Source organism: Bubalus bubalis, chromosome 17, assembly GCF_019923935.1.
Source record: "Bubalus bubalis isolate 160015118507 breed Murrah chromosome 17, NDDB_SH_1, whole genome shotgun sequence".
Taxonomy (NCBI): domain Eukaryota; kingdom Metazoa; phylum Chordata; class Mammalia; order Artiodactyla; family Bovidae; genus Bubalus; species Bubalus bubalis.
In genome coordinates this window covers 57,656,352-57,679,117 of record NC_059173.1, presented here as the reverse complement: position 1 = coordinate 57,679,117, position 22,766 = coordinate 57,656,352, and the positions used below count along the sequence as shown (strand labels likewise).

The 22,766-nt window shown below is 38.5% G+C and overlaps 1 protein-coding gene across 1 annotated transcript in view; it reads right to left on the bottom strand.

Annotated features, from left to right (window-relative positions):
* USP38 (ubiquitin specific peptidase 38) overlaps positions 1–22,095 on the bottom strand; it is a 32,402-nt gene extending 10,307 nt beyond the window's left edge. The window contains exons 1-7 of the mRNA XM_006053800.4: positions 20,987–22,095; positions 19,448–19,583; positions 13,042–13,171; positions 10,504–10,605; positions 6,065–6,223; positions 4,029–4,222; positions 1,079–1,172 (exon numbers count right to left, since the gene is read on the bottom strand). Coding sequence (XP_006053862.4) covers positions 1,079–1,172; positions 4,029–4,222; positions 6,065–6,223; positions 10,504–10,605; positions 13,042–13,171; positions 19,448–19,583; positions 20,987–21,668 — 1,497 coding nt within the window. The 5' untranslated portion in view covers positions 21,669–22,095. The remainder of the gene's footprint in view (positions 1–1,078; positions 1,173–4,028; positions 4,223–6,064; positions 6,224–10,503; positions 10,606–13,041; positions 13,172–19,447; positions 19,584–20,986) is intronic.
* Between the last annotated feature and the right edge of the window lie 671 nt (positions 22,096–22,766).

Below are 22,766 nucleotides of genomic sequence, written 5' to 3'. Positions count from 1 at the left end.
TAACATACAGTAAATACAGCATACAGTAAATACAGCAAGTACATACATCCATTTACTAGAAAACAATGTTTGGAAGTTGCAGGGAGGAGATTTCATCTCCTTTGGTCCTGAGGTGTTAAATTTGTGAACATATTTCCTCCAGGTAGAGAACAGTAAAATGATCCTCTGAGTATTTCAGGCCATCACTCATGTCAATCTTGATTCCTTCCATTTAAGAAGTTATACTTGAGATATTTCTCAGCTTGTAGATAGGAAACAAAGCATTCCTAACAACTCAATTCCATCAATTCTAAATCTATCTTCTCTTCTGGCTGTAACTACCTATTCCTTTAGACCTCTGTGAAATGAAAACAGTAAAACCAGAAAATATTATTTATAAATGATTTGTATTATTCATAGGTATTACTCAAAACTTAAAAGTACAAGTTCCTTGAGCATAAGGATTCCTTTCTGAATGCTTATCAGACTTCATATTATATCTCTCAATAAATGGCTATTTACATGACGTTCTTGCTATTAGCATAAACTTATTTTCTTGGATTAATTTGTGGATATAAAAGATCACAAAATTTTAAGCTCTGTAACTTTTAACAGGTAAACAGTTTATCCATTGAGTTCAAAAGTTTAGTCATAATGAAAGGGTATATACATTAGAAATGGGAGGGGGAGAAAAGCCAAGATGCCACAAAATTATTTTAATTATTCATGTTAAATTGTTCATTACTATGAAAATCTACCAAATTAATATCTATAAACTTAATATTAAAGATGCATTTTAAAATATTTCTTCATGAAGGAGCTAATTTTTGGATAGGAAATCAAATTTTACCTATAATAATTAGAATAATGGGTCAGTAAAATATTCATCTACAAGAATGGAAAGTAGAAGGGAGAAGTAAGAACTTAGGGCATATCCTGATTTTAGGCAGTATCTCTTTAGATTTCTATGTGGATCTGTTGTGCTGGGAGAGAGATTATTTCTTCAGCGAAAAAGGTTCATCAAATTTGATATAATGTGAAGTTTAAAGAAGATTATCAATTCAGTTCACATATACATACTATACACACTTACACTCACCTGTGTATGAGCCAAAAAGGCAAAAAGATGCTGTAATTTTTTCATTAATGAATTGCACCCATTTAGATTTAAAGATAATACTTGTCTCCTGAAACTGAAAGATAGTAAAATATAACGATTTTTTGTCTACATGTTTACACATGATGCACTTTTTAAAAGCTAAAGGGAAGTTAGTTCAGGTTATTATCCTTAAAGTAAAATTTCACTTACCTGAAGGCCCTTTACCTAGCACAGTTACTACCTACAATGTAGTAAAGAAGAAAGAAAATGGTGCAAATAGAAATAGATGAAGCTATTAACTAGTAACTTGAGTAAACAACTTTTAAATTCTTTCAACTCGTGAAATATAAAAAAATGTCCTGTCATCAAAACTATGATAAAGTCAGAGTTTTAAAGAATGTAGTACTAGCGCTGAATGGGAAAAGAAGAAACTTCAAAAAACAGTATAGAACAATTGGGTATCCTTTTGGGAAAAAAATGGAATTAAACAAGATTTCATATCATTACAGATGCCACAGAGAAGTAATGAGCTAAATATAAAATATGAAAATACTGAAGTATTTAACAGAAGAAAAGGGGGTAAAGGGATTTTGGAGGGGAAGGTGTCCTAGAATTCAGAAGCTATAAATGATAAATAGCAGATCTGACTACATAAAATAAAAAACTGCAAACAAAACACTCGCTAAATGTATCATTCTGATGGGAAGAAAGCACATATACATCCAGGATAAATCAGTAGGAAAAAGAAAAGGACCCAACAGAAAAGTGCGTGATGGAAAGAAAAGATCATTCAGAAAAGAGACACAAGTGAACAAAGATACTAGAGAGGGCAAAAAACTAAAGGTCAGCCAAGATGCACAAAGACACTGTTGTCCAGATCAGAAAGATTTTTTAATACTGATTTTATCAAGTACTGCTAAAGGTATGGGGTCATAGGTACAATCATGTATTAGTATGCAAGTTCAAATGCTATAACCTTTCTATAAGACCAATGTGGCACACCCTATTCAAAGAATAGCCTCTATATCATAGGCATATGTTAATTATAAGCAAAACAACCTAATATTCATCATTAGGAAGATGATTAAATTAACTACGGCACATCTATTTACTCAGAATGATATAGCTCTGTCATTACACTAACATGGGACTATTTCCAATATAAATCTTCAAAAGAAAAAAAATAAGTGGCTGGAAAAAAATAAACAAGATTCTTTGTAAACATATTTTTAAAAACCAACGCATTTGTTTTATACTAGATGAATCTTATCACTATACAAAAAATAGGTCTGGAACAATGCAAGCAAAACTATTAACAGAAACCTATGGGAATGTCTGATTTTTATTTTATGTACTCCTAGATTTATTTAAGAATTTACATATTACCAAAGAAATAAAATATGCTGTCTGCCTATTCTGAGATAGTATTGGCTGCTATAAAATAAGATGTGCTCTTTGAATTGTAGCTGTCAGTTATAATTGCTTTGAGTTTTTGCTTTCTCTATCATTTGTAAAATGAGATGGCTGGATTAGATGACCTCTGGTGGTAAGACATGGATTATTTTGGTTTTATGCCTAGTATCAGTTGTGTCTATGAATAAATATTTTCTTAGAACACAAGAAAAAATTCCTAAAAACAAACGAACCCCTAGACCAAATGAAAACACCTTAGTTTTGATTGTATATATTGAGGCCAGGAAAGAAAATAAAGCTAAACTCTTCAGCTTTTAGTTTATGATTGCTCTGTGATCAGTCGCTCAGTCATGTCCGACTCTTTGCAACCCCACATCGCAGCCCTCCAGGCTCCTCTGTTTATGGGATTCTCCAGGCAATAATACTGAAGTGGGCTGCCAAACCCTGTTCCAGGTATGATACCTCTGCTGCTGCTGCTGCTGCTGCTGCTAAGTCGCGTCAGTCGTGTCCAACTCTATGCGACCCCATAGACGGAAGCCTACCAGGCTCCTCTGTCCCTGAGATTCTTCAGGCAAGAACACTGGAGTGGGTTGCCATTTCCTTCTCCAATGATGAAAGTGAAAAGTGAAAGCAAAGCCACTCAGTCGTGTCCGACTCGCAGCGACCCCAGGGACTGCAGCACCAGGCTCCTCCATCCATGGGATTTTCCAGGCAAGAGTGCTGGAGTGGGTTGCCATTTCCTTCTCCTTTTCCTGTGATACCTCTAGGAAGGCATAAAAACTTACAAAGGCCTAGAATTCAATTTGTAAACATCTTTGGTCAAGTTCCATGAATATCCTATTGGTATAGAAGAGAAAAATTCAACCAGGTTTTTGCCTTCAGGAAAAGTTCATCACTCTTTTGTTCCTTTACAGAGTGCATTCACATAGCTAAAAGCCACTGATTTCCTATTTGCTCGGCTGCAAAAGAAAATGTATTTGAAAGTAAATCTGTAAGACGACAAAGGAACATGTCTGTTATACATCTGTTTAGTATCTATCAACTTGGGATGGGAAGCAGAGCTTGAATTTCTTTAAGGGCAGTGAAGAAGTTATTGATCTGAGAAACAAACAGCAAAATACCTACAAGCAGAAAAAACTAAATATGACCACTTCAGAAGATATACAGGTTAAAAAAAAAAATCAGTCTTACAGGATAATAACAAATTAGTACTTGAGGACCCTTAAACTCTGTGAAATAAGTTCAATCACTTCCTCTGATATATTAATAAATATCAAGTCAGAGCAATTGAAAGACTCTAAATGAAATAAATAATATAAACATGAAGTATAATTTATATAAATTAGCATTTTAATAGGTCCAGGCACTAAAAGCAATTTCATTTCTGAATAAGGCAATTATATGAAAATATTAATATTTGTTCTGCCACATATAAGAAATAATTTGAAGACAATCTCACCATCTTACATTTCATCAGCATGCATCAATTTCTACAGTTAAAATGAAAAATTTTTTAAAAGTTCAAATTTAAACTTACTCTGTGGCCATAAACAATGCTTGTATAACACTGTTCATATAACATGTATTCCCTAGATTAATAAGACCAGTTTTCCCAGTTTCAGATTTTCCAGAAAGTCTAGACAAGCAAGATGCCAAAGAATTGGATTGAGAAGTCCAGGCACTTTGATTGAGAATCAATTTAATCTTCTCTTCACTGGGCTTAGGGAAATCCTGTAGATCATAAAGAGGAAAAGTAGTATAAAATATAAACTATTTTTTGTTATTAACACCATAAAGAAGATTCTTCCACTGACATTTAATCTTTCTCTTTTCCCATTTAGTTTTGACTGATAGTCAAAAAAATCACAGTACATGGCAAAAATAATGGTCTCCAAAAATGAATACCTATCTCCTAGAGTTTATCAAGCTGAGGAATACTCAAGAAATAGGAACTCAAATCACATTTGAACTATTTCTACTTCCTATTTGTCAGCAAAATATTTTCAAAATAAACCTCAGAGAATATGTGGCAGTGCTATTCAAAGTTTGTAGAATGAGGACTTAGCACACAACTGAATTAGCTTAACAATTTGCTTTCAAAGTTCATAGTAAAATAAGGAATATCTCTTTATCATTCACTACTAATATTTACCCAGTGTTAACCCTTAGAAATGAAATCTCAAAGTAGTCAGAGAATGAAAAATGAAAGTATCTAAGCACAATGACCTCTGACTTTAAAAAACAAATCTCCATCTCATGTTTAACCACAGAGAAAATTATTACAAGACACAGTTTCTTCCCCGCTTTGTGACATATGAGAGAAAATGTTCAGTGTCAGTGGTTTTCAAGCATGACTGGAGTACTGGAGACTAAGGAAGCTGGGGCGAAATCTTGAAGGCTTTTTTGGCCTGCTGTTACCACCTAAAGAACTTAAACCTCAGAAAGTACTTTCTGAAGGAATTTTAATCTTTTGATTTTATTGTTATTGTTGACATCTAATGGAAAATGCTTCCCTTAGTTTAACAGGAGATCTGTGCAAACTGAGCCTACTTCAGTTATCAGAATTTTCAGCTTTTAGTGGTGAAGAATGACATTTAACAACAGCAGTAGCTTTCATTTGTGGACACAGCAACATTGCAGAAAGGGGTTAATATTGCCATCAAATCCATGACAAAAATCTTTTATAAATAAAGACATTTACTTCTGAAGTTCCAAGGGTCATACCAGTAGTTTACCTTCTTTGCTGAACAGTTTTGTGTTTTGGCCTCATCCAAACTCATTCTAAGTCTAACTAGAAACTCTACAGTAGAAAGAATATGCTTTGTATTCATTTCATATACAGAAGTAAAGATAATGAGACCTTATACTTTATTTCAGATCTCAAAAAGGAACATTATCAATAGAACTGATTTCTAACGACTTCTGAACACATCTAGCTGAAGGAAGTTCTCCAATTATTTTGCTGTTCCCTGATTAAGCAATACATTTACTAAGAGGAAAGTGTGCTGTGACCCATTTTTCAAGACAAACAGAATCAATGCTTTTTAGAGCCCATATCCACACAAAGTTGAAAAACAGTGAGTTCACAAATAATTCAAGTAAAGATTCTAAGATATATGAACATTCATGAACAATCCATAGCAAAAATGAAATAAAAATCAGAGAAGAAACAGAGGTCAAATACTGTAATTACAATGCCTTCCTTTGAATCTAAGATGTATCTTACATATTTTGACACTTCTGATATTGGGAAGCAACTTATGTACGTTTCAACTTAATATATCATTTTTTAAAACAAATTTCCTCCAAAGCTGTTACGAATTTAAAGATATACCTTATCATTGTTGGCACTGTAGAACTGAAGAAATATGATTATTAATTTGGAGAGTAATAGCACATAAGAAAGACATCACTAAGAATTATTGAACCACGGTTCCAATTACATTTTTCAAACAAAACGCACATTTCCATAAAAAAGTAAATTGAATAGCTGGTTATAGGAATGTTTCATCGCATTCATCTATCACATCATAGGCTGCAGCTCCACAGACACTGGTACAACTGCCATCATACCTTTATTGCCTCCAGGATGGGTTCGTAGAGATCTGGAAATCCAGAGTAGTGATACATCATACAGTGAATCAGTTCTGTTAACTGCACTAGGAAGGCTGTACTGGAAGGCAGGCCATCACTTTTGAAGGAATGAACCAGATTAACTACATGAGGAACAATCTGAACAGAAAAAAAGACAAACATTCTTCAATTTACACAAACTGGCAACAAATTCCCTAGCCTACAAATGGAATCGGGTTTCCCTGGTGGCTCAGTCTGTAAAGAACCAGCCTGCAATGCAGGAGACCCAGGTTTGGGAAAGATCCCCTGGAGAAGGAAGTGGCAACCCACACCAGTACAAATGGAACGCAAGTGTTACATGATTAGCAAATGCTCTTCTGTATGTTCGGTCACTGTCTTTTTCTAAAAACTTTATGAAGTTAAACATTTCTAGAATACCAAGGTAAATCTAGTTTTTGAAGCATATGTAATTGTAATCCATATAAGACCCCTCTCCTCATGCTTATACTCCATTTAAAACTAAGGTACAAAAAATTAAGGTAATAAATAGGAGCCTAAGTCACTGCTGCCATTCTAAAAATGGCTTAAACTGAAAAATGTTGGGGCTATTATATTTACCAGATTGTTTAATAGGGACAAATGTTTAAAAGATAAACCAAGCATTAGCTTAAGAGCGCCATCTAGTGTGAATTTTAGATTTTTCACTTGAAAGAACTAGACATGTTATCCCAAGGACGGGGGAGCCTGGTGGGCTGCCGTCTATGGGATCTCCCAGAGTCTGACACGACTGAAGCGACTTAGCAGCAGCAGCAGCAGCACATTAAAGACTGCTTCAAGAAGATCTTCACGATAACTTATCCATACAACTAAAATTACAGCTGAGGCTACAGCACCACCTCTATTTTAGACAAGGGACTACCTTTATTTTAGGGACGGTGTCTTATGCAACCATGGTTATCCTTACTAATGATCCCCATGCCCCACTTCCAAAAAAGAAGAGATGATTCTAAAAATAAAGAGAATTAGCAAAGTCCATTATTTTTAAGGAACTGGGGTTAGAAATTAAAGTGAAATCTAAAATGCTCATTGCTCATAATTATGTAGAAAACTATTAACACTGATAATAAGCACAACAATGTCCTTTCATTATAAAATTAGAGAAAAAGTCAATACAGAGCCAATCACATATTTAAGACATTATTAACAAAAATGCTACTTTGCAGCAATGGCTCATTAGTACAGAACTACACTTGTTTCAACTAATTATTATAATTTGATACTACATATTTAGAGTCTACATGTAAAAAGCATCTTATTATTTTCTCTTTGTAGAACTTTTGTGTATGTATGTGTGTATGTATATGCAGCAACATGGGAAAATATTTATTATGTGATGTTAAATTTCAAAAGAAGGATACAAAAATTACATATTGATTATAAATATAAATATAAATACAACCTTGTTAAAATATTTAGGGGAAAAAAACACTGTAATGTAAATCATAAAAGTTGTGTAGTGAGATTGTGGGCAATTCATGATATATTGCCCAAACTTCCTAGATTGTTATATTATCTTTCTATACAAGTTTAATTTTGTTGTAAATGAATTATACACTTACTATAAAGAAAATCTGACGATACAAACATGTATGAAGTAAAAGTCTCCATCCCACTGTCCAGCGAAAGACATTGGTTGTATATCAAACTTCATATGGCATGTCACGGCACATACCATATATGTGATTTTTTTGTATAAATGGAATCAAACCTATATACTGCCTAGAACTTTTCTTGTTTCAACTGACAATCATCTCTTGCCTCAAATTCATGCAAAGCCTCCCAAATGGTCTCCTTGCTTTCACCTTTTGCCCTCCTTCAGACTACTCTTAAAGTAGCCAAATGAGCCAAATAAAAAGCAGTGTAGAACATTATTTGGTATAAGCAATGTAGAACATCTATTTGGTTCATGGCTAACTCATGAAAAAAGTGAAGTTACAGCCAGCTCTATGGTCTTACCATCAAACAGCAAACAATTACAGTTATATTCCAATCAGCCCCCTTCCTTCTTGTAGAAAGAAATTCATATTCTTAAAATAATAGTGCTATTCTTCGTTCTCCTCTCTGGTTTTACTCTTATGCTTTGAGGTCTTAAATCATATTTTTGCTTTCACACCGCTTTCTTTAATCTTACCTCTATTGAAGGCATTAATCTGACCATAAAACTACCAGTTCCTAATGGTTCACACCACTGCTATCAGCGCTACATTTCAAAGCAAATCTGAATTTTTTCTCCATAAAGCCATATCTATCAGATATTTGCTAAAATAGTCAGAAATCCAAAATTATGGTTTCCTCAGAGGTGATAGGAGAGACAAAGATGGAAGAGAAGAAAGAATTTTTAAAATGATTATTTAATGTATAATACTAAATCATCCAAAAGCCTTCCTAATGTAGATTGGATCTTTGCAGACAGATAATATACCTAGTTATCTACTATTACATCTTACATGGTAAAAAATGATCGCTGACTCAAAAATAAGACTAAGTTCTTCACAAGTGTATAAGACAGATGTCCAAGCAGGTTATTATCTTCTAAATATCTGAAAACTGATTTTTTTTTTCTGAATGAGCAAATCTGAATATTTGCAGACATTACTGTGATATTCATTAAACTTAAGTTATTATTTGAGAAAATGTGTATAACATTTAATTAGAAGGTTTGATATTTTCTCTTCCATTTAAAATTTTTTCGTCACTTATAAAAAGCATATGAAAAGCAAATGGTCCGTAAAAACATACTCTGTAACATCAATCTTGGTTTGCTTTAAAATATTCTAAATGTATAATACACTAGTGATTCCAGGTTCCTGTTCATACTTAGCAACTCCTAAATCTGAGTCCTTTGCTGAGTTATTTCGAGTTACAGGTGATTTAACTCCTGCATGACCCACTACTAGATGCCCAAGTCAATTTCAGTTGAGTAGTAGGTCAGGCTATATACAGTATGTAGACAGAATTAGGTCTTTGTTTTTAGACTATATTAAGCCAGATCACAGTTTCCTATTTTAGCTCTAACTGTTCTTTAAATAAATGATTTCATACTTACTTATTTCAGTAGTCAAATATTTCAAAGTCAACCATTTGCCATTTCAATTACTTTTTTGCGGGGAGGGGGAAGGCAACAAAAGGTAAGGAGATCCCTTCCATCTTTTAAAAAATTGAGCAAAGAAATAGGTTTAGAGCATAGCAAAAGTGACTTATCTGAGAGAATAAGGAAAGTGTGGACAGTAATAAACATTAGAATGGATTTCCTCCCCAGAAAATAAATAAATATAAACCTTTTCTCAAACAGCTGATACATGATGTGCCTGAAGGGAGGGACAAATAGTTTTATCCCCTTGGACGATTTTGCTAGTATTCTTGCTACATTAGCTCAAGTTTGAGTTTTATGTAATGGATAACAAGTTTATTAACTGATGATCAGGCTCACCAATTAGAACAATAAACTACAGAAATCACTCTTCCTAAGTGATAATGTATTATAATGTAATTACTTGTTAGTAAGGTTTATTTCTGATAAGCCTGAAGATTTTCCTTCAGTGGAAATGGGGCACTGAGTAGCTGATGTGATACATAATTCTCTGAGGCTAGTTAAATTTCAAACCAACAATCAGCAACTGAAATTCTGCATTTCATCAGCCTCTTTTGAATATGTTTGTGGTGGGTCAGGCCTCCTAAAATTTTAAACTGTGGGTGTGTTGATTCAGTTTCTAGTCCTGTGAAACTGAGGATCAGACCTTGGAGGAAGTGAGTAACCACACAAAGCACTGCTTTCCTGTGATGCCCTAGACAGAAAAATGGACAGGTTCTCAAAATTACATTTTGTCATTTCTCACTTGCAATACTGATAATCAAATAAATAATATGAAGTCAAACCAAAACCAGTGATGCAGCTGGTTAAAAGTGGTAGGATTCTGGATATATTTTAAAGGAGGAATCAACAGAATTTATAGGGTATGAGCTGAGAGAGAATGCAAAGCCCTAATTCTAGGGCAATAAAGACTGATGTTCTCCTGCTTCTGAAGTTCTAGAGCAGTCAGTGGTTTTAAACCATTTTTCTCCTTCTACACTGCTCATGTGTGCAACCGACAGTGAACGGCGACACTGGCACGTGACATTTCTCAAGTGCAAGAGTAACTTTTAACTTTCAGTTGCTCGTTGTGACCCCAAGTGGAAGTTTTGGTGAGATCCAAAACATTCTAAAATATATTCTTTGAGAGGAAATCTCACAATATCAATTTTAAAAGGACTCATAAAGCTACAGGAAAATAGATTTAGGACCAATCTATAATCTTTTCACAAATACAAATGTGACTCAATACTAAGTTGAAATTTTAAAACAAGGTTTTTCGAAGTAGGAAACTTGAGTCGTAACTTACCAAATGGAACGCCTCTGGAGAATGCTGAAAACTAAGCAGCATGTGAGAGAGAACTGCGAGAGCACCAGGTCGCACGAGAGGAAACCAGAGGCGATTAAAAACCTGCCCAAAAGACAAGCATCCACTTTAGGATATGGCATGGAAACCGTTACCGTGACCAGTGGCTACTTTCATAGGGCCCCAGATTATTTATGTGCATATCTCCCTCCTGGGAAGTTTTATCATAACATATGTAATTAAACTCTGGGAGAGGGAGAAAGTTAGGAAATAATATGACAGAGATCAAGGGAGTATAATGACCCCACCGACTCTTAAAACTACATCATCAAGTAAAAATCTGTTAAACAATGTTTACAAGGTGATACTCCCTGGCCCATTATTCATTCAGAAAATACTTCCTGATCATCTACTACTGCTTGGCACTATTGTATATACTGAGAAAACTATAGTGGATTCAAAGGAAACCTCTGATCTTAGAGGGCTTACTGTCTAGAGGGTTGGATAGAGGCAATTAAAAGTACCATGAGAGAAAAATGCTATGAAAGCAAGGCATGTTGAATAGGGAATGCTGAGTGGCAAAAGGCTCTGCTGTTTTATTATAGGGAATTTAAAAAAGGCCTCATGATAAATGTGACCCTTGACTACAAAAAACTGAAGGGAATGAGATTAAGTCTGACAGATAACTGGGAGAAGGGCCTTTGCTCTGCTTATTATATATACTCAGCACTGCAAAAGCCCCGAGGCCTTCAGCCTGGTGGACTAGAGATATAACGAGGAGGGCAGTGTGTGTAAATAGAGCACGGAGATTGAGGCAGTTACAGTGGAAGACAGGACGAGAGAAGCAGCAGCGGCTCAGATCAGGACCTTGTGTGATGCCCAAAGGGGATAAAGAGCAGGAGCCGCAGGGCTATCAACATAGCAGGGGGTGATGCTTTCGAGGCAGGAAACCCAGGTTTGATCTGTGGGTTGGGAAGATCCCCTGGAGGAGGCCATGACAACCCACTCCAGTATCCTGCCTATAGATTTCCTTTGGACGGAGGAGCCTGGTGGGCTACAGTCGAGAGGGTTGCATAGCGTCGGACACAACCGAAGTGACTTAGCACAACCGGTGATGAATCTGGACCAGGGTGGTAGTGATGTAGCTGGTTGAGAGTGGTAGAATTCGGGATATATCTTAAAGGTGGAGTCAATAGGATTTGTAAGATATGGGATGAGAGAGCATGAAGAGAGACAAGAACAGCTTCAAGGTTGAGCCTAAGCACATGAAAGGCTGGTGCTGCTGCTGCTGCTAAGTCACTTCAGTCGTGTCCAACTGTGTGACCCCATAGACGGCAGCTCACCAGCCTCCCCCGCCCCTGGCATTCTCCAGGCAAGAACACTGGAGTGGGTTGCCATTTCCTTCTCCAATGCACGAAAGTGAAAAGTGAAAGTGAAGTCGCTCAGTCGTGTCTGACCCTCAGCGACCCCATGGACCGCAGCCTTCCAGGCTCCTCTGTCCATGGGATTTTCCAGGCAAGAGTACTGGAGTGGGGTGCCATTGCCTTCTCTGACCTGAAAGGCTAAAATAGTCATTTAAGATGGGGAAGACCAGGTTTGGGAGGGAAAAATCAGGAATTAGATTGTGGATAAGCTGAACCTGAGATCCAAGTATATAGAGAGCTGGATACATGAATATGGAATTTACAGGAGAATAATGGACTAGAAATAAAAACCCATCGGTCATAAACTTCGAGATGTTGTTTAAAGCCATGGTGACTGCGTGAACTGAGGAGAAAGGAAACCAGAGATGAAACTCTAAGGCATTCTAAAGTTAGAAAGATCCACACCAGGACTGAGAATCTAGTGAACTAGAACAAAATCCAGGAGAATATAACATTCTGGAAACCAAGGGAGGAAAGTGTTTCAAGAGAGAGTGATCAACTATGTCAAATGACTAACAGGTCAAATGAGAGGAGGCTTGAGAAATGACTCTTGAGTTAAGCAACATTGAAGAGCACAGGTGTCAAAGATTGTTTTGGCAGAAAAATGGTGGTAAAAGCTCGATTAGTCAGGATTCAAGAGATAATGGGAAGACTGTGTTTTCATAATAAATATTTGAAAACAGCAAAATTATTATTATGACCTAATCTTAAGTAGCATTTTAAATTTCTAAAGCCTATTCAAAATTTTTATTCAAAAGAAAACCCAAAACAAGACTATATTCAAAACTAGACGCTTTAAAGGGGCCAACCCAAAGATAAAAAGACTTATTATATGGACTTACAGGGTCTTGCTTCCCAGGTAGCACTGGTGGAAAAGAACCCGCCAATGCAGGATATGTAAGAGAGAGATGTGGGTTCGATGCCAAGACAGGAAGATCCCCTGGGGAAGGAAACGGCAACCCACTCGAGTACTCTTGCCTGGGAAATCCCATGGACAGAAGAACCTGGGGGGCTACAGTCCATAGGGTTGCAAAGAGTCAGACATGACTGAAATGACTTAGCACACATGTATTATATGGCTCTATACATTCCAAAATATTAATATACTCCCACTTACCAATTCTATTTTCAGTAAAGTAACATCTATCAAAATAGTAAACTTCTGGACAGCTGCCAGTCCTTTCAAGAGTGCAATCACCCATGTGTCTACGTGCTGAGCCAATGGCCAAGACAGCCAGTCAATCATTCTGAAAATTAAAGGATAACACAACTATTAGCATTGACAATAGCTTTGGCATTACTCAGTTAGGAATAACAGGAGTAACTACAGCAGTGGTTACAAAGTCACTCACTTTGTGACTCAATATTTACTGAGCTTGCACGCGAAAAGTACTATTGAAGATGTGTTTCCAGTGTATTAATTCATTTAACCTTCTCATCAGTCCTGTAAAATTCATTCATAACCTACAGATGAGGAACTGAAACACAAAGAAGTAACTCATAAAAGTATTTACGGACCCCCAGCTAATAAATGGTGAATTGAGATTTTTAAACCAAATAACTCTGACTTAAAAACCTGGTTTGTTTTACTATTTTTGTTGTATATATTCACCCAAACTGGATTACTGGATCAAAATCAAATAATATGAACAACTGGCTGCTTGTACTCAGGGATTTCCAATCTTGTCAACTGACAGTCTTATATAACACATTTGTATAAAAATAATTTCTGATAATCATTCTGCATAAATGCAAAGTTTTGAATTTATTTTTCAATAGTGTCAATTTATTAGGCAAATTTACTTTAAGAAGAACTGTTCAAATATGGCTATATGAACTAAGACATGCATATGAACCAAAATTTCTCCTTTCTGGTGATTACAATCTAAATAAATATAAAATGTACTGTTAAAAAAAGATTACATTTTGAATTGTGAAATAGGTCTCTTCATCTCTCTCAAAATTCTACTATACAATGACAACAAAAAGAAATTTCAAATAGATAAAAGGGCACCAAGTATACAAATATTGAAATGGCCTCGTTTTGTAACAGTGAGTGCTTTTCTCTTTGAGTAGGGTTTCCTTGGTGGTTCAGTTGGTAAAGAATATGCCTGCAATGCAGGAGACTCAGATTTGATCTGTGGGTTGCAAAGATCCCCTGGGGGAGGAAATGGCAACCTGCTTCAGTCAGGATTCTTGCCTGGGAAATCCCATGGACAGAGGAGCCTGGCAGGCTACAGTCCATGGGGTCCCAAGAGTTGGACACGACTTAGTGACTAAACCACTACCACCACCTTTCTGAGTACCAACCCAATTAAATGAAAATAAAGTAATATGGGGTATGATGGAAACTATGCCTTATGTTAGATATCAACCACAATGAAGAAGATGCTACAATGCTTCTGGAAGGCAACTGGGCCAGATGTTCATATTATTTGATTTTGATCCAGTAATCCAGTTTGGGTGAATATATAATAAAACAAATAGTAAAACAAACCAGGTTTTTAAGTCAGAGTGATTTGGTTTAAAAATCTCAGTTCACCATTTATTAGCTGGGGGTCCCTAAATACTTTTATGAGTTACTTCTTTGTGTTTCAGTTCCTCATCTGTAGGTTATGAATGAATTTTACAGGACTGATGAGAAGGTTAAATCAACTAATACACTGGAAATACTGTGAATGTCTCCCTTCTAAATGTTAAGACGAGGAAATAAATACATACTTTGATTGTACAAAATGTAAAATACAAATACTAAGTACATAAACACATGACCAAAAGAGCAACTAACATGTCAAAAGGACTGACTTTCATATTGATATAAACTGTCTACATTAACACTGGAGTGTTACCTTTATTAAGATTTTTGCTCTTAATGATTAACCTGTCCTATCAGACCCTGAGTGGCTCCAAAGTTCATACTCATTTTACTATAGGTTATCTGTATGTTTCCTCTATACTCTACACACATTATTTCTTTTTCCCTTTCTTGTTTTTCTGGCCAACAATGATGGTTTTAAGTCATTACAGTTGTCTCTGAAAGCTGTTTCACACCTCTCAACTGTTGTTAATCTGGTTTTCACAAGTCTGTGGCCACTCTACATACCCGGAGTAGAAAGTAGAGACATTTGCATTTGTGTGTGAAGAGTATATTCACTGCAGCACTGCTTACAATACAGAAAAATGCAAAATTATCATAAGGAAATGACTTACATATACTATGGAACATTAGGCAGGGTTTTAAAATATGAGATAGGTCGATATGAATCTATCCACAGGGATCTAACACAAAAATATCTGAGCTATTATTGAATTAAAAAAGAAAAAAAAGCTAGTAAATCTTCTTAAAAACTGATTTGTTTAAAAGAAAACATACGAGTACATGTTTTATGTATATATATATATATTTACTATAAAATGTACATGAAAGAACTGTGGTTTAGAGAAGGAGAACAAGCGAGCACCTTTCTTTGGCTCTATAGACTCTTCCCCGTGGGGAGCACAGTCCCAGAATGGAACCAGACTGGGCTCCCTAGCACACGGGGCCCAAGTTTCCCTTTAGCACAGGTCCTGGGGGAGTACAAGGAAAGCCGGGGGTGGGGGCAGAGTAGCAAATTCCACTTGGCCATGGCTTTTCAACATCCCTAATCACCCAATCAGCCTTTTCCTCCATCCTCTCCACTTCCAGCCTCCCCTCTCACAAGCCTCTATCTAGTTTTTACCTTATCCTATGTGTACCCCATGTCCTAACCACCCTAAAGATACTTAAAGTCAGAAGTAACACAAATTAGAAGCCACTCATTCAAAAAATATTCGAGTGTCTATTATATAATAGATACTGCAGTAAATGCTAAGAATATAACTCTAAATTATGATGTATGCCTTCAAACTGATAGGGAAAGTTAGGAAATATTCAACAGGCCACACAATAAGGAGCAGTGCTGGTATCGGAAGCAATGATCTCATTACCTGCTCTGCTGGCAGGTAAAGAGACACTTTGGGTTACACTTTAATTACATTCTAGTCTTGCTTCAATTTGATTGGATATACATAGGCTCAAATCCTCTCACACATAGTCACTCTAGAATCAGTTATTTTTATGGTTGACTACTGTAATCTTATCCACTGTGTACTGGTTACAATTTGAATTTTAAGGACACTTAACCCTGATAGGCTGATTTAATTTCCTACTATTTAAAGAGCATTCAGTAGTTGCAATAAATCTTGATTCCTCAATTAGACTGTGGGATTCAGAACAGTTGTCACTGTTCTGTTTTGTTTTTTTAACCTCTAATCTTTGATCTGCATTGAAATGGAGCTCAAATCTACTGACTAAATGAAATCATTACCCTCTAGAGCTAAAAAAAGGACATGCAACTTAAAAAAATTAAAACTGGCAGGTCTTCCCTAGTGGCTCAGGGATCTACCTGCAATGCGGGAGACCCGGCTTTGATCCGTGGTTCCGGAAGATGCCCTGGGGAAGGAAACAGCAGCACACTCCAGTGTTCTCGCCTGGAGAACCCCATGGACCAAGGAGCCTGGTGGGCTACAGTCGGTGGGGCCGCAGAGGCTTGGACATGACTGAACGACTCACATAATATTATGAAAGGCCACAAAATAGATCCAATCTTAATTTGTGGAGAATAAAGGCAATTTTCACTTTTATATGGCAGCTTAAGGGCTAGATCCAGCTTTCAGTCTTATTCTTTGCAATGTTTTTAAAATTGGAAAACTTCACATAAAAAATGGACGTCAGGCTTCTTTTGAAAAATCAGATTAGCAACACTGAACTCAAATTTTCCTATGATACAGACTTAGAGAATGGAACTTACGATTGCCAGGGGAGAAGGATCAGGGGAGGGGATACTTGGGGAGTTTGGAATCGACACGTACACATTGCTCTATTTTAAATGGATAACCAACAAGGTCCTACTGGATAGCACAGGGGACTCTGCTGCTCAATATTGCATGGCAGCCTGGACCAGAGGGGAGTTTGGGGGAGAATGGATACATGTACATGTATGGCTGAGTCCCTCTGCTGTCCACTTGAAACTACCACAACATTGTTAATCGGCTATACTCCAATATAAATTAAAAAATTTAAAAGCAAAAAAAAATCCCCCTTGATAATAAGACAACAGAAGTTGAGGGTCAGCTTTCTCTTTTAGAAAGTGCTTGGAGAATCCCAGGGACAGAGGAACCTAATGGGCTGCCGTCTATGGGGTCGCATAGAGTTGGACACGACTGAAGCGACTTAGCAGCAGCAGCAGCATGAACCCTATTTCCTATTGTTTCAGTTGTTGCTTAGCTGCTAGGTTGTGTCCAACTCTTTGCGACCCCATGGACTGTGGCCAGCCAGCGTCGTCTGTTCGTGGGATTTCCCAGGCAAGAATACTGGAGTGGGTTGCCTTCTCCACGGGATCTTCCCAACTCAGGGATTGAACCAGCATCTTCTGTGTTGGCAGATGGATTCTTTACCACTGAGCCACCAGGTCAGTTACACCTGGCCTATTTCATCCTTTAGTGTGACTCATCTAATTCTGGTACAGTATCTGCATTTGGGTTTCTGTGGGTTACAGAAAATGACAGTGAAGCATGACAAGCGCTATGTGTGAAATATAGAGCATGAGGGAGTAGAGGGTGGGGTATGATAAAAGTAAATGTTACTATCCTTTTCATTTACATTTGTAATACAAGAATAATTACTCCAGGTACATTGTAAGTTAAATAGGATCATGTAGGAGATAAATTGGAAATGCAATACAAAAAATGGATCACAATTTCCCATAGAAAGAGGCAGGTGAAAAATAATTTTCAAATATATCTTAAAATAAATTATTAAGTTGGAAACTATCGTTGTTTTGAAGAGGCTGAAAAATTAAGACTAAGGGTGCCATCAGAGAACCCCATGAACAGTATGAAAAGGGTGCCATACCTGACATTATAAATCAACTATAAGAAAAAAAAAGAACCAGAGAATGAGATGTGTACACATGTAAATTTCTGAGACCCCAACATAAAATATCGATACTGAAGTTTACATGTTACTTCATGACTGTAATTTATAATTAGTTAAAATATAATCTGTAATGCAGAAAACATTTTGTTCCAAATCCTTACATTTTCTTTCAATGTCCTATCAATACACACAGGGGAAAAAAATTACAAAACAAAATCAGACAGATATGAAATAAGAATAGGAAGACAGGGAAAGCTCAATTAGAAGAAAATAGTCATTGAAATAAACTCAATAACTAATAATATCTTACCTTTGAAAGAAAAATTAGTAAATTATAAGATAGTATTGCTGTCCTTCCCCTTATATCTCCAAGAGGTCTGCACTCTCATTTCCTTTGTATCTTTACTTCAAGGTCACCTTTTCAGTGAGGGCTTCCTGTCTATCTTATTTAAAATTGCAAACCATTCCCCATGCTTTATTGCTTTCCTATCTACTTTTTTTCCAAAACCATTCATCACTATCCAACATACTAAATTATTTTACTTATCATATTTAATTAAATCTAAAAACAGAATCAATTTTAGGATGTATAATTAGGTTATATACCACTGCAGCAACAAAAGTTCTGCAATTTAAACACCAATGACTATACCTTTCAACATCTCTGAAATCAGGATGTATCTTGGAATCAATATAATATGTTGATACTATCTGCCTGCTTCCCCAACTACATGCTCATGAGGAGAGATAGTTCTATCCATTTGACTTTTAAATATTGCTCGGCATTCCTGGTAAGTGCCCAATAAATGTGTGTGAATAGCTGAATGACCGGAAGCACAAGAGTACAAGAGTACTGAGAAGTAAAAATAACATTAAGTTTACACCTAGACATATAAGACTAAAACTGAAAAACATCAAGGATAAAGAGAAAGCATAAACATACCAGGAGAGCCTACTACTCACAAAGGAAAGATAATCAAACCAACTGCACACTCCATATTAGCAACAACAGATGCCAGAAGATAGTGCAGTATTATTTTCAAAATGCTAAGAGAAAATGATTATCAGATTAGAATTCTGTGTCTTGCCAAATCATATACTTGAGAATATGCAAGAAAGAAACATGCTTTGAACAGACTAAGAAAGTCTTACCCAGAGGTCCTGGTTGAAAGAGAAAGTAAAAGTATGTACTAAGTAAAGGTACATGCTTAGTCAGGAAGAAAAAAGAAGATCCCAGAGGGAGGCAACAGATTTCAGGAAATGATACCGGGCAAAGAAATTCGTAAACTATATCGATAATCCAACCAACTCCTGACTGTACCATAAGTGTATATGTGTGTTATATTTTTGTAATTAAAAAATGTTGAATTGAAAATGTATTCGTGAATTACTGGAATGCCCGCAGGTAAATGATTCATTTCAATTAATTAGGAGAATCTTTATATATTTGATTCCGTGGTTTCAGTTCTGCACATTGCCCTAAGTTTTTCATTACCCACAAAATACAGCAAAATAATCTTCTCCTCCCAAATCTACAATTACCATCTATGACATTATGAAGAAGTACCTGCAAAGAGCTTGGGTCATACTCGCATCTTTTACATTTGGATCCGTAGTAAGGCTCCTGATGAGAACTGTGATCATCTGAAGAGGGATGTGCTGCACGAGGCTCGCCAGTGCTACAGAAGGTTCAAATGAAGCATCTATATTGTTTTAATGAAAAAGACAAAGGAATACGGCAAGAAGGTTTAAATGAAGTATGTAGAGAGAACAGTTTACCACCCCTTCCAAGTGGTTGTTATGCTCCACCTCCTGTGCAGACGCTAACATACAAGGAATGTTGAACTGCAGAAATGAGAGATTAAGAGCTAATGGCAATGAACGTTCATTTTACAGGAAGAAGAACTGCAACATAAAAACTATTCCTATCACCATATTTAGTCCGTAAGTTACTTTATTTTCTTGCATTCTTTAATATTGTTTTTGTTGTGCTAAAATAGTCATTTGTAAAAGCAGTAGTCAGAAAAGAAATGCAAGGCATCATTTAAATTAACTCCTTAGATCCTCCAAAGTAGCTTAACCCTATTAATTACAGTAGTCATTACATTGTTCTAAGGACAGTTTTTTAAATCTCTTAAAGAAGTAGAAATTAAGATGAATTTTAGGGGGACTTTGCTTAAAACACATAAAAATTGGGCAAAGCCAAGGTGAGCACCTTTACTGCTAAAGGTGAGAAACTTCTGGGGAAATCGAACTGTTCTAGCAACACGGGCAATATAAGAACAATTACAATTAAAAAATAAACCTAAACTCAGATGATGCAAATTCCGGAAGGATGACGGTACCAAGCAGAGAGGGAGTGAACACAGTTTTGGATCTCGTGTTGCACAACTTACAGAGCTGGAAGCTCCATGTCTAGACAAGGAATGTAAACACACAGGTAAAATTTCTGGGTGAGAAGGCATTTTCCTGTTAAGCAGCACCTGACCCGCTCCTGTAGTTCTAAGGACGCAATTCGAGGCCTATATACACCTGGAGCGGGAAACACCGATCACTCAGCCCCCCTGCATCCACTCTCACAAACAGAAAATGCCAATATTTAGCAACTACATGGTTAACTAGGATAATACAGTCATAAAATGAACGGCACAGTCCAGGAATTAAAATGTGGGAAAATTCAGAAGCTAAGGAAAAACTCATGACAACAAGATGACAAAATCACAGCACGATTATGATACAGTAAACATGATTATGCTGCCATTAGTCACTAATGAATAAAAGCTTTACATGCTTTATATAGTATCTGTCATCCTCAAAGCATTCCATAACTTGAGCAGAGGCTGAGTAATTCAGCGACTTGTTTCCTGCCAAAGGTCTTAGACTTGGACATTCTCAACCTTTAAAATAGAAACACTGCCCTTTTTTTTTTTTTTAAGGTCCAAAGTGACAGGCTGAATATGGCAAGTGGAAGAGAATCTGGATGAGGGTGTTAAGATCTGCTTTTCCACGAAGACGTTTTCAGAGCAGGGAAACGAACACAGTGTGTATGTAAGAGACACAAATTACATTTCCAAGAGAGGCTGTCCGGGAAGGCCACGACCCTTACCTGTGGAGGAAATGCTTGCAAAAACTTCTTGCAGAGAAGGCAGCAGGGTGGAGGGCTCGGCCTTCCAGATGTTCTGCAGCAAGTTACTCACTTTTGTCACCTGCGAAACATATTCCCGCAGCTCTTTCTCCTGGGTGGACACGCACTGGAAGTGGCCTATCGTTCGAACTAGCTGTTGGCAGAAGGTGATGGACAACTTCCCCTTGGGGATGCACTGCACGAAGTCTGTCAGGAGGTCGCTGAGTCGGGCGCACAGCTGCGGCTCTGGCCTCTCGCACACCATCCGCAGCACCTCCACCTGCAGCAGGCTGAAGAGGTCCAGCACCGACGGGCAGCTCATGATCAGCTTCAGGCCGTTATGAATGTAGTCCACGATGGCTACGTCCTTCCTGTCCAGCGAGTGGTAGCCCTGCTGAAGGAGACCCAGCACGAACGTCTTGTTGAAGAAGGACTCGAACTCCGGCCGGTGGTAGCGCGCGTAGGCCTCCAGCACTTGGTGGCCCACCTGCCGCTGAAAGGGGTCCTGGCCCTCCAGGATGAGCCGGGTCGTCAGGTCAAACATGGCCTCGCACTGCGCCTCGTCCAGCCAGTGCTCTGCCGACTCCACCACCTTCCGCACGATCACCCGCTTCAGGGGCAGCGGGTGCGAAGAACTCACCAGGCCCTCCAGGATCTTGTCCATTGTCGCCACGCGGCAAGGCCCGGGCCAGGGGGTGATGAGCCGGTGGCCACGGCCCCGAGGTGGGCCAGGAGAGCCCCGGGGCGGAGGCGAACCTGGAGCGCAGCAGCAGCAGCAGCGGGACCGACCACCGCCACCGCCGCCTCAGTAGCCACATTTATCGGGCAGGGGGGCCCATCCGAGTCCGGGCGGGAGTTGGCAAGTCTGGGGCGTCTAAGAACCGGCCCCGTCCGCGCTGGGCCTAAGGAGCCAGAGGCCCACACTCCACCGCCGCCGCCGCCCCGGGCCCGCGGTCTCTCTAAGCATCAGCGCGGAGGGGCCAGCGGGGGGCCCCCCCAGCTGCGGCGGGCACTCAGGGCCTGGGGCTGCCAGCCGCCGGGTGAGGAAGCGCGCCTCCGCGTGCCGCGGCAGGTGTAGGTGTTTGGGCTCCAGCCGTTCCTGGGATGAAACCCGGCCTGGGTTGAGTCAGAAGCGGCTGTCACGAAAGGTGCCGGATCAGCCGGAGAGACGAGGAGGCGGACACCCTTGACCCGGATTCAGAAGGTCCAGCGAACAGGAAGTGAAGGGCGTCGGAACCTCCGGAAAGGCCCGCCCCTCCGTCCTCCTCCCCACTCTACCTCTTTCCTCCCTCCCCTCTCTCCCTCCTCCGTCCCCGCTCGCCTGCTCCCTCCCTGGCCCGGCTCGGATCCCCCCGCGGTTCCGCCTCCTCGCTGCCGCGCAGGCGCGGCCGCCCCGGTGGAGTCGCGCCGCGACACCCGCGTCACTGGGGATCACGTGTAAGTCATAGGCGGCTTTCCGGGAGGTGCGGCCGGGAGCCGCTCCGGAGAGCGGTGGAAGTGACGAGTCCAGGATTCCCACCTTCTGATCTCTTGTCGGTTCTGTTCGGGTCGGGTTACATGTGAAAGGCCGAGAAAGTTTTATTTAGTTCAAGTCTTGTGAATCATAAAGTTTTGGAAACGCGAACCGAGGGGCATTTGGGGGAGAAAATAAGGAAAAGGACCCAAAAATCGGATTGACGAGAAGTCATTCATCAAGAAATAAACTAGGGTTCCTAAATGCGATTGCCTTTCTCTTAACGTATGGTTATTAAAGTAAGGGCGG